Source organism: Electrona antarctica (genome assembly GCF_951216825.1).
Source record: "Electrona antarctica genome assembly, chromosome: 9".
NCBI classification, from domain to species: Eukaryota; Metazoa; Chordata; class Actinopteri; order Myctophiformes; family Myctophidae; genus Electrona; species Electrona antarctica.
This window is the reverse complement of record NC_136790.1, coordinates 19,156,412-19,169,805: the sequence shown is the minus strand read 5'-3', so window position 1 is coordinate 19,169,805 and position 13,394 is coordinate 19,156,412. Positions and strand designations below refer to the sequence as shown.

The 13,394-nt window shown below is 41.2% G+C and overlaps 1 protein-coding gene across 1 annotated transcript; it reads left to right on the top strand.

The window, feature by feature from the left end:
• Positions 1–2,884: 2,884 nt before the first annotated feature.
• Positions 2,885–12,289, top strand: tmem128 (transmembrane protein 128). The gene is made up of 5 exons (XM_079511160.1): positions 2,885–3,112; positions 7,422–7,554; positions 8,545–8,706; positions 11,779–11,888; positions 12,072–12,289. Exons 1-4 carry the CDS (start codon positions 3,007–3,009, stop codon positions 11,876–11,878), a joined length of 501 nt encoding a protein of 166 aa, XP_079367286.1. The 5' UTR covers positions 2,885–3,006; the 3' UTR covers positions 11,879–11,888; positions 12,072–12,289.
• Positions 12,290–13,394: the final 1,105 nt, after the last annotated feature.

Sequence of the window (13,394 nt, the reverse complement as noted above, 5' to 3'; positions counted from 1 at the left end):
TGCCCAACAACACACAAGACACGGTCATACACATACACACGCACGTCGCACACACACACGCACACGGAGTAACGGGGAGGAAATCTGCTCCAGCTTTATGAAGCTCTGCTAATCCCAGATGGTTTAACACTGATCCTCATTCATCACACACTGCTTACCTGTAATTGTATATGGCATACTTTTGGTATTAGTGTAGCTGTTTAGTCAGGTTTGCTAGTATTAAAATTGTGTTTTTTGGCCCCACAGAAGCCCTCAAGATTACTCTATGCTTTGTTTGTGTCCATGTCCAGACCCCACAGTTTCCTAACAAAAACATATGGTAGCACGGATCGTACCTTTGACCACAATAGCAGGCAATTGGTCGTTGCATGTTGAGACGAGAGGTTAGAAGTGTGTGCGCACCCAATATACTGTATTATCTACTGTCTTAACAGCTCATTTAACGTGCAGCTATGCATACTTTATCCTCCTTGTCATGTTGATTGTGCTTCCATGGTTAAGGGGAACACATTTCTATTCCTACTAGTATGCATGAGTAACAGACTTATTAGCTAGCTGCTGCAATAAATGGTAGCATGTCAGTTAAAGTCTAATGTAGAGTTCAATGTATAGCTATTATACAGAAACTACAAGTCATGAATAAAGAGCAAATCAATTTTTTTTGATTATAAGTCAGGTCAAATAGTAATAAAAAATCACACCTGTGTGAAGAGAGTAGTGCAACTCCGTGTGGGGGTCCCTGGGGGGGGGGGGGGGGGGGGGGGTTCCAGACCCAGGGTGCCGGCCCGATTCCGGCGAGCCGCCCCGTGTCCGAAACGGTTGAGAAATGACAGTTACAGTGTGGGGGTCCCTCTACTGTACTGTACTGTCACTGTACTGTACTGGCACACCCGAAATCACCATATATACAGTTAATATGTGCGTTTGTGTTTGTGTGTTAGGTTGCGCACAGGTGGTGAAAAACAACCATGCTGTTTTTGTGCTCCGACGCACCCAGCTACCCAGCCACACACACAGCTCCGTAAGGGAGTGGTTGCACCACTCAAAAAGAAGTAGTCTAGGAAGGACACACGTCACAAATAATACATTGAGAGTGAGAGAATTGGAAAATGAATCAATAAACCCCCTGATCACGAATAGCACACGATATATTATCAGCTAATATACGCAGACATATCGGCTGTTTGATTTGCAAATATTTTCCTATGTTGTGTGCAGAATATAAAAGTCAAAGTAGTAGAAACAAATTATTGGGCACGATGATCCATTTTTCTACTTTTCCATGACCTGTCTGCCTCCAATGTAGCATGGGCAAAACCACTACGGTTTCTGTGGTGTCAAGTTATTGCCAACAGTTGCATATTGTACAGTTCAAAATAAGACACTACTAACCCATTAAGACCTGAGGACGATTCTACAAATGCCTTCTAAATCCTAACAGTTTTCTGAAAAACATATGTTGCTATATCAGTGGTATCAAACTTTTCCATGTCAAGGACCCCAAAATTATATATAGGCCTATTTGGCCACCGACCCCCATCTCACAAATATTTTGTTCAAAGATTTGTGCACACAAACAGAGGAAAGATCCTTGCAATGTGATTCTTGCCTTTTTTATTATTATTTCTTTTGTAGTAGTTTATTGCACTAGTTCTCAAAGTGGGGTCTGATGGGTACCCCCAGGGGTCCTTAATAGGGATTCCAGGGGGTCCCCATAAAAAAATAGTTGATTTTGCATAAAATTCAGTTCAACCACTTGAACTTGGCTACATCGACCATTTTCACAAATCTGGTAAGAATCAGATTTTTTTTTTATATTGTTGAAACATGTTAACAACACAACGTTTGTAAGGGGGGGTCCCTTCCCTTTTCCCTTTTCCCTTTTCCACCGCGCTCTGACTTCTCTGGTGCGCTATCCTTTTAGATGAATATCATTAATAACAGTAGCGGCCTACTGGGTTTTTTATTCTCTTTTATTTACAGTATCTAGTTACATCATGTCACAAGAGACAAACGTTACGGCTAACCAGTCTTCATCAGTGGGAATTAAATCCCTGGCATTAAATATTATCAGATAGCAGTCCGCTGCCAAATAGGTCACATATTAATTGAGGGTTCTTGACATAAAAAGGTTTGAGAAACACTGGTTTATAGTAGTACTGTTAGGGGGTCTGATTCAGAAAAAGAGGATAGTCTAAACAGAGATGTACAAGGGAACACAGATGCACAGTATCTGTATTCCCTTGAATGTTTTCCTATTGTCAACATTCATGAGGTACCATTTTTACTTTACTAGAATAATTGTACTATTGTGCTGCAAGTGAAACTTAAAAATGCCAGAATAACCTTTTGTGTGGTAGCCTATACGTTTTAATTTAATGAAGTTAGTAGGTCAATGTTTTAAATTACAGTATTGTTCTAATCCTTGTGTGGTGCAGTTTAACAGTAAGTAGGCTATTGGATGAAAGCCTGATTGAATGTGATTTAACCATGAATAGGCCTATAATAAAGCTGCACCTCAATCATGTTAATTGACTGTTTTCCAAAATGTGAAAAAGTAAAGAATAAAAGTAGGCTATGCTTTGTAAAATTGTCTGAAATAATGGAAAGTATGCACAGTACATAATTATTAGACCTACATTTTCCCTTCAACTTCTTGTTTATGAGCATCATCATAGAGACTGTATATAGGCCTATCTATCCACAGATTTTGTAGCAATTGTTGGAATATTATGACTGTCAAATGTTTATGGCAAGCATGTTCAAATCATACTATACTATTTCAGACCATAGGACGGTGCCCAGACTTCTCAGTCTACTATCCAACCCGCTCCCCCCCCCCAAAAGAACTACAACCGTCGATTGAAATGTGCGTCACTCACGTTATGACACTACAAACGTGACGCAATCAGGAAGTGCCATATCCAAATCCAAACAATCCAGTAGAGATCTGCTCGGAAATCAAAGAAGACAGCTCTTCACGAACGACCATAACATTAAGGAAACATGCTCAACGACAGCCAGCTAGTCAATTTGCGCAACAGATTTCAAAGAGACGCGGAGTTCCTTCTACAAGGAGCACAATGTGACGATGATGGCCGTGGAGAGAAGAGTAAGAGATGTGTTCTAGTAGCTCTAGTGTTCTAGTACACATAGGCCTACCTACATGATATAATGCAATGATAGTTAGCTGCTGGAGTTAGCAACCCAACCATAGTAGCCATAGATAACACTCATAGATAAATAACCAGTGGTGGAAGACGGAAGTACACATGTTGTACTTAAGTAAAAGTACTAGCAATACCACAATGTAGAAATACTCTTTTACAAGTATCAGTATTCTTCAAACTTTACTGCATGAAGCTATACTTAAGTACTAAAAGTACTTGTATGCACACTATAAATAACATTACTATGTCACACGAGTTTTGCTAGCATGTAGGCTAGTATAGTTAGTAGACAATATTTGATGCATGATGCTGACAACAACATTGCATTGTTAAATACACATTATTAATGGCAGTGGTTCTCAAACCTTTTCATGTCAAGAAGGACCCCCAAATGAATTATGCATATTACTTAATTAATGTATATTTGGCTGTGGACCCCTATCTGAAAATATGTTGTACCAGGTTGGACTGTCCACCATACAAGATTTGTGTTACTTGTTAAAATGTTTTCATTTGATCAGCAGCATGCCTATTCTGGAGGCAACATTCGCCAAAATAGCCAATCTACCATCTCAGCTATTTTTAGTCAAGATATTTGGTGTAAAAACATTCAAATTACAAAGCCATCTCAGATTCAGAATCAGTGAGTTTACTTGTACTTAGTCTAGAGCAGTGGTAACCAACCTTTTCAAGCCCAAGAGCCCATTTTATTCCCAATTGTAAGCCATGATCTACCACTAAAATATGCGATTTATAAAATGATTTCTGACAGGCTCAATGCATGTGCACACATCCAGACAAATACTATAGTTTAAGAATAAATTCTGATAGTTATATAATTAATGCCTAAATATTAAGACAAATGTATTAGAAATATACACCATTTATACAATTAACATATTTGTTATTTTGTTTTTAATAAAACAAAACAAAAAGGACATGAAATGAATTGCTTATACAGCACAATATTTAGTTTCTCAGTTCGATGAATATTCACATTTACAGATGTTCAAATGACAAATGCATACATGACCATATATTTGAACAGATATGGTGACAGATACAATACTCTCAGGGTCAGCCCACCTATAATGAGACTGCTGTTGACTGCACATTATCTGTGTTTTGAAATCTGGTTCATAGTTAGTGATTGCCAGTCTGAGGGTGTCATTAAGATGTGAGTCAGATAGTCAGTCATACGAGTTCTAATAATGTTATTATTTTCATTTGTAAAAAGGCCATTTCACATAAGTAAGTGGAGCCAAAGTAGGCATGCAGCTTGAGTGCACACTACACAATCAGGGGATACTTGTCTCTGCTCACAATTGACCTAAAGTCCTGGTCTCTAGCTCTGCCCTGCAGTTGGCAGTAATTTACTAGTTCAGAAATCTCCATTTCATCCGAAGTTTTGTCCTTTTTTTTTCAATGGAATAAGGGCAAGACTCGTCAAACTGAAGTGTACTGTTCTTTGTCTATGTAGAAGTGTCTATTTGTACGTCTCTAAATGTTTTGATGAATTGAACATGGTGGACCCTGTTGTAAACAAGTGTAATGCTTAATTGGGTCGTCCACTCACAGTTAACAGCCTTTGTATTGAGTTTGTGCTTGAAATGTACTGTAATTCTGCAAACTGTTAATACAATTTTCAATCGATCAATCAATCAAAAAGTATTCACATCTTTGAATACGTTTGTATCAATGCTTTAATTTCCTCCTTTTTTAAGGTTAGAAAACAAGCAGTCTGCCGTCACGGCAGACTGCTTGTATTCAGCAATTCTTTAACCATGTCCCATTGTCCCCGTTCGTAAATGGTTTCTTGCAGAGGGATGCATGCTCCCATTCCTGGTGGAAATCATTATTGATTATGATTTTTTCCGCCGGACCCTCCATAGTCAGAGTAGAGTAGTCACTGCTTGCCTGTGTAGGTATAGTAGTGAGTGAGTGGCTGTTTAGCTCTGTGGGTTTTTATACTGTTCTGTTCTGATATGTATGACTATTATGCACAAGTTGTGCATCACAACACAGGGGTTACCGGAGATAGCGGTCAAACAATAGAACAAACGCAGTTGATGGCCCAATACACATCACTGGGGCCATCACTGCAAGCTATTTAATTCGTTCTGTGTATTGGTAGAGATGGCTGGCTGCCTGTCAGTCTGACACCCGCTTACTCCGGGATCTACTTGAATGGCTCGTGCGAGCTACTGGTAGCTCGCAAACCCCTGGTTGGTTACCCCTGGTCTAGAGGGTGGTTAACTCATTGTCCGCCCTCCCCAAGGACCCCTGTGGGGAACCCACTTTGAGAACTGCTGTTAATGTACCATTGCAGTATTCTTGGTTATGGTTTGCCTGCCAAGGTTATATTCAGAATCTGAACTGTACCGGTTGGAGTTGACGCATCATTTTACAAAGTTCAAATCGGTTCATATCCAGAAGTACTCTTGACCTTAATAAGTAAGGAGGAGTAGTTTGTGCTATCTCGTGTGAGCTGCACAAATTGACAGGCCGTACTAAGAGACTCGGAGGTCTTTCTTGACAGTAGACTAATTGTCTCATCTCCAGCCGGTTGCTTGCTGTTCTCTTAATACATCCATGGTTACTGCATGGGCATCCGTCCACCAATTCCTGATTGTTTTGAACTGCAAAACCCCTGTGTCAGCACCAGCAACATGAGAGTTGGTGGCAGACTACGCAACGTTATCCCCTAACCGACCCTTGAGAGTCAGGATTCAGCCGACGTAAAGTGATATGCACGATAAATGCATCAGACCCAACATTTGTTAGATTGGTCATCCCTTTTTTTTCCTCCTCCTTTTTGATTGCCGCATGGTCGAGATTTGATTTGATTGAAAGATGTCCAAAATTCCTGGAAGATTTTTTGGCCAGTTACAGACCTTTGCTTGGCAAGTACCAGGCCCAGGCTATAGTGTGTCCACAAATGTCAAGTAGTAGTAGTAGTAGTACTAGTACCATACGGAAAGTTTGATTAAAAAGAGATGTTGGCTAACTCTGTGGTTCCCAAACGTTTTAGGTCGACACCCAAAAGAGAGATTAGTTTTCCCGGGACCGAAACTATAGTGAAAATAGGAGATCTACAAGTTTGCAACACGTCGCAAAGCTTGAAAAAAAATCTAATTCATGGAATTAATTACATTTTTCTTTTATTATCTTTGTGTTTTGTTTTGTTTTTAATGATTTTAGAAAATGTTTTGAAATGATAATACTTAAATACAAAATGCAGGAAACCCATAAAGGGACCCTTAAAATGTGTCTGCTACCCACAAATCGGTCCCCGACCCATTGTTTGGGAACCAGTGGGCTAACTGACCAGGCTGCTGAGTTCACCATTTGAACTCTGCCTTCAGGACAGGACTGTCTGTCTGCTCGACCACTTCACCAGCCAACAGCTGGCTTTGATACGTTTAATCAAGCACTAAATTATAGAGATTAATAGCTGTCCAAGAACGTAAGCTTATCTCAAAACAATCATGCTTGTCCTCAAAAGCTCCTTACACCTGAAAAGCAGGGATTGAGCACGTTTCTGATAGGCCAGCAAGGTACTGTAATGCTCATATTTGGCTGTAAGTTCAATGCCACATTGAATGCGAACGGAAATTAACCGAAAATATATATCGAAACCGAAGTTTTTAACCTTTTCCTGAGTTAATCTGGCTCATAGGTAGGTTATTGATTGATCGAGAAGCAGGGTTTTATTTTTTTGATAATCTTTTTTTTAAATGTTTATATATTATATATATTTCTTATGCGTCTGATAAAGCATTTACGCCCTATATTATAGTATTATACAGTACCTTGTTGTGCGATAAATAGTGACAATAATTAAAAACAAGCTCACAACGTATCCTGTCACAAATGTGATGCATTGAACTTGCCTTGTAGATCTGCTAGTTTCCCTATATTTTACAGACAATTATTCTGGTTAGTTGCTAGTTTTTTGATAAACTGACACTCTAAATGTTTTCTTTAGAACTGTTGCAATGCTGTTTGTCAGCATTGTTTGTAGATTAGAGTGTATGCTTTGAGCTCGCTCACTGTAATTCTGATATCCATTCCATTTTCAGACAATTCTACACAATATTTGGGAATATTTGACAATTTTGACAATGGGATTCCCAAATTGGTGTGAGCATATTCCAAAGATTCTCAAATGTCAGGTCAAGGAGGAGAAAATCCTCAAAAGTTCTCGTTTTTCAAATTTGGCTCACATACTGTGTTTTTCTCATCTTTCAGGCCAAGAGGAGAAAGCTGTAAAACCACTGCCTCGCATTAATAGACACTCCATCTTCTGGATCCTTGCCTCTGTCGCCGTCACCTACTATGTGGACTTTATCCCCATCATCCTGGAGAGTGAGGATATTAAAAGGTGTTGAACACACACACACGCGTTCTCTTAGTATTGGAAAAGCTGCCGATACTGCCTAAAATGCTGGTATCGGTGAGTATGGCCAATCCGATACCACGTAATTTATCACATGATGATACCCCCTTAGCACCTGGACCCCACTTTGAGAACAGATTATTGTTAAATTACACACTGATAATTGGATCGTTACTCGGTAACTATCGACTGATACACAAGTTGTAGGTATCGTTAAGGAAGAAATCGGTACATTGCTATTTTAAGCCTACATAGTTGGCATAGGAACTGTAAGTTTAAGCCATGTCAGCACAATCTGAAACCATGGGCGTATATTCTGTTTTTGGGACTCGTCTTGGAGAGCCATTGAGTTTGTTAGACAGATTGTATACAGATTGTATCCTAGACGGCTAGCACAAAACCATGATATGTATCGTATTGCAGGGAACAGCAACATAAAATAATGAGGACCAAATATTAGGTTTTTGATCCAAAAAAAGGAGCCAAATTCCACACTGGAAGTCCCTTCATTTTCACCTCCGAGTCCCAACACACTCACGTGATTCCAGAGATGCTCCGATAATCGGCCGATATTCACTCTGATCGGTAATCGTCATTTACCCTGTCTGTGATCGGCAATTTACCCTATCTGGAGAAACTGATCTTTTACACCATTTAAGTGGTATAAATGATCAGATATCTAGTATAACATCATTTTGCATTTTTCTGACAGGCCTAAACATTCTCTCCTTCCTCCCCCCCCACACACAGGAACAGTTTTGATGTGGGTTTTGACATATAATCATTTTGGAAATATAAAAATTTGTAACATTTCACAAGATCAGTATCTATCGGCCGGTCATGAGAAAAACAATCTGTGATCGCTATCGGTCACAAAAAACCTGATCGGAGCATCCCTACTTGATTCCCTTCGCCTAGGGTGTAGCGTATGTGACTGTAGCTAAAACAATGACCTTTGTTTGTTTGTTTTGTCAGTTGGTGGTTCAATGTGGGATCGATGCTTCTTGGAGTGTGCTTATCGCTGGCCGGGTTTTGCATCGTGTACCTGGAGTGGTTTAAAGGCATCCAGCACTATGACCAGGAGTACCCTGCCATTCCCCCTGTCACCACGGCAGCCTTCATTGCAGCATCTTTCAGGTATCGTAACAACAATCACACCAATCCTTAATTAACTGGCTTATTGCCAGCCTAATTAACAGTGGATTGTGCCTTCTGCCTGCACTATTCATATGTTTAATTTGTCATTTTAATGCCAATAGAAAAATCCGTGATATACACACTCCATTTCATTCTCACACGGCAATCCTATAGTAGACACTCAGTCCTGATGGTGGCGGTAGCGTCACCATTGTGCCTATTTTGACCAAATAGAGCGAATCTGGCGATGCCACTTCCGGTTTAAGGAATCACAACATCCGGGACTAGTTTGGACTGGTGCAGCACTATCAGATATCCGTAATGCTAAGCGATCATTGTTTATTTTAATAACTAAGTCAAATGAAGCTCTAATCAAGCCCAAAATATCGCATTTTCGCAGCGATGCATGCGCCATCACACGCGTGCGTGATCGACCGTGCACGTGCGGATTTCGGCCGGTTTTAGGTAGATTACATTGGCCAAACAAGCTAAAAGTTGCTACATTTTGTTATATTTAACTCCCGATTACAGGGGATTAAACGATTACGTCAATTACGTCAGTGGCCATAAGGGATTATTGATTCATTACGTCAATAATACGTCATGGCCATAAGGGGGTTATTAGGGCTATAATGATAACAAATTTAAGTTGACTCATGGTCGTGCCGAGCGCTGTGTTGACTGACATGAAAGCGCTCTGCATCGACCATGAGGTGGCCATGGACCGTTCCTACAGTGGCCTTGTAGTTAGAGTGTCTGCCCTGAAACTGGGAGGTCGGGGGTTCGATCCCTGGCCAGGTCATACCAAAGACTGTTTAAATGGGACCCAATGCCTCCCTGCTTGGCACTCAGCATCAATGGGTTGGATTAGGGGGTCAAATCAACTAATCAAATGATTCCCGAGCATGGCACGGCTGCAGCTCACCGCTCCTCATTATGTGATAATTGCAGTGAGGTAAATAGGTTTTCAATGTAATGGGTCCCGGGGCCCAGGAGTGGTCTTTTAGATGGGTCCCTCCTAGGGACATTTTATGAGTCCCACTTCAACAACGTTATGAGTCATATTTTGTCCATCCATCCATCCATCCATCTTCAACTGCTTATCCGTAGTCAGGTCGCGGGGGCAACAGCTCCACCAGAGTGCTACAGACTTCCCTCTCCAGAGCAACATTAGTGACTTCCTCCTGGGGGATTCCGAGACGTTCCAAGGCCAGTGAGTCGATGTGTTTCCTCCAACTGCGCCTTGGTCTGCCCCGGGGTCTCCTCCCAGTGGGACGCGCGTCGAGGACCTCCCTAGGGAGACGCCCAAGAGGCATCCTAACCAGATGCTCGAACCACCTAAACTGGCTCCTTTTACAAATTGCAGTGTCCAAATCTGACAACTTGAGTATTATGCAAACAGTGCAGGTGGTCATTTCCTGGGGGGGTCTGTGTATTTCTCTGACGACACACACACACACACACACACACACACACACACACACACACACACACACACACACACACACACACACACACACACACACACACACACACACACACACACACACACACACACAGAGAGAGTCCCCCTTTTCCATAGAGAGACAGTGTCGTACTTTCTGACCCTTGTTGAGATTGTAAATTAGGCGACGATGCATGTGCTCTTTTGCGTCAATGAGTAAACACTGTACAGACCAGAAGCTAAAGTTTCATTCCTTCGAGTCTGACTCACAGACAGAACCGTGGTGAGATTGCACTAATGAGCACATGCACGCACGCGCACACATGTGCTCGCGCGCACACACACACAGATGCACATGCTTACACTAGTGTGTGTGTGTGTGTGTCTGTGCGTGTGCGCGCTCTGTGCGTGTGCGCGCTCCGTGCGTGTGCGCACGCCGTGCGCGTGCTTTGCTTCGCTGTAGCTGTCCCCTAATAACTCGCTCTGCAGTGCCTTTGGTTGCTCATGCCCAACAGAGACGGCACACATCATATGACATAATTGTAAAAAGTCATGCCTAAAATCTAACCTTAAAATAAACACTGCGATGAGAAGGATTCAAACCCCAGGCACTGGGATTGCTTAATGGTGACTGCACGGATCTGATTTAGCAAGGGTTTTGGGTGTTATTGTATGTGGTCTGCTCATGTGAGAGGCAGTTCCGCATGCGTCACGGAAGGGGCGTCGCCCCTTTTTTCCGGGGAGGAAAAATGTATTTCTGCAGCGTGAGGCAGCTTGATGTCCGAGAATATCCCCCAGCCTTGATGTACAATACGCCGCCCTCGGCGAAGCTAGTATGTGGTAGGGATTTGCCACCAATCCAACCCTTGATGCCAACAACTGCCAAGCAGGGAGGTTTGGTATGACCCGGCCGTTGAATTGAACCCCGACCTTTCAATTTCAGGGTGGACATTCTAACCACAACCTCAAGGCCATTGAGTTGGTTAGCCAGATGGACTTCCACATTTGACCCAAAATGTAATCCAGTGCAGACAATTTCCTTTTAGCCTACAGTCAGTGTGCTCTGGACTGGTAAAGTAACGAGGCTACCAAAAATGATCTCTTTTTGCCTCTGGGGGCAACACCTCCTTTCTTGTGTAGAAACCTTAGAGTATATATGAATAGAGACGGCACCGGATTTCTCCTCCCATCCACTTGCGTTAAGTTGTTCAAAAGTGCATGAGGCGATTTCACTCCTCCTTCCGGGTAGGAATTCTGGGATCGATTGGACCCAAATCGTGAACGCGCTGGCCGTTGACTATCATTGCACGCGTTCACGTGCGCAATGATAGTCAACGGACCAGCGCGTTCACGATTTGGGTCCAAACTGCAATACCAAATTCGGTCACTATGTCCATTTCGCCTCAGGGTTTCCTCCGGGTGCCGTCTCTATTCATATACTCTAAGGTAGAAACAGGAACTCGGTTTGTCTCCTCTCCTTTCTTAGTCTACTTCCTCCTACGTGCTTTCTGTGTTTATTCCTAGTAACAACATTACACAGCAGAGTATTACAATATTGACAATATTAAATAAATGCAATGATTGTGTAGACTGTGCATAATGTTGGTTTATGTTCCCTTTGTTGACAGTTTCAACTTGGCTCTGTGGCCGGTGTGGGGCTTCTTCACTCCGTTCATTCTTTTTACTCAGTTCATGGGCGTGGTGATGCTCATCGCTTTACTTGGGTGAAGTTTAAAAGGTGAGACTTGTGATATATATATAGCTCCAAAACAAAAAAAGAACTGAATTTTAAGACATTTATTTTTTTATTTAATCATAATTTAAAGGAATTTAATTCTGATATTTCATGTTTATTATGCACATACTGTCAGTAAAACTGGTACTTACCATCACTGTATATCTCTTATCTGTGGTTTTGCAGTGCCAACGGCCTATGGGATTGAACTTTGTCCTGTTAATGGATTCATTATAATGTTTATTTTCTTTGTACAGTATTTTGCCATTTATATTTTTTACTGATAAAACTACCAATGTTAATGTATTTTTTAATGTGTATGACGCCCACTTTTGCTATTGAACGCTGATGTACTGAAAGGCTAAATGTCTGGACTTTTTGTTAAATAAACGTTTATTACTGATTTTGGTTGAATTTCTTTATCTAGTTGATTTTACTCTTGTTTCATACAACTGAATGTATCCAGTACAGTGAAATTATGCTTTCTGAACCCGACAAAATTCACTTTTCATCTATTGAATAGAGGAAGGGAGCGCTGCCGTGGTCCTTTGTTTGTTGAGCTGAATACAGGTGCTCGTTGGCGAGGTTTAATCATGAAAATAAAGAAGAGGATCTCTGTTCCAGTGAGGTGAAAAAAGCCTTTATTGTAAGTTAAGGCATGGCAAAGATCATTACACAGAAAGGGAGGACCAACGCGTTTCGGCAATCAGCCGTCGTCAGAGTCCCATAGTTATGACGTGCAGCAAGACATCATTATATAGCGACCATCATGATTGAAAACACTTGACAGCAATCAGTGTCACTGTCAGTCTAATACATGTCAGCACAATAAATGTCAATGTAGCATCAATGTCCACACATTCTACATCATAACAGTTAAGTCCATACAGTTTCAAATACATGGGTATAAATTAAAAAAATATCACTTTTTATCTACTTTGAATTAAAGCATTAAGGCGTTTTCTGAGAAGATTAACGGTAATTCTAACCCTTTCCCTTGACAATGTTCGTCCCGATGTCATGACGTGACATTTAACTTGACCTATATGATCTATTGTGATCTATTGTTAGTCACAAGCACTTGTTAATACTTTTCATTGGTTTAATATTTATAAAACTCACAGAGCACAGACACACTTAATCACTTACTTAATGACTTGCCTCCCCCTCTCTAAAATAGCAGAAATAGAAGATCTACAAGCTCAAAACACATTGGGACACATATTGGTCTTGTAAAGGCCTATTCATACACCAGTTTTAGGTGATAAGGTGACCACCGGAAACCAGTTGCGTGCAAATACATTTTGAGGGGCAGGTGCTCAAGAGAAAAAGGGCACCTTGTGCCACGCGTGGAACTGCCGAATGCCTTAGTGTGTGAGATTTATAGATCTTTGGGCATAAATTATATATTGGCAGCTTTTAATGCAGAATTGGTTGATGTCACCATGGGCCTCATACTGTACACTGTACAAAAAAACGAACTTTCAAAGGGGCACTTTGCTGTCCAGA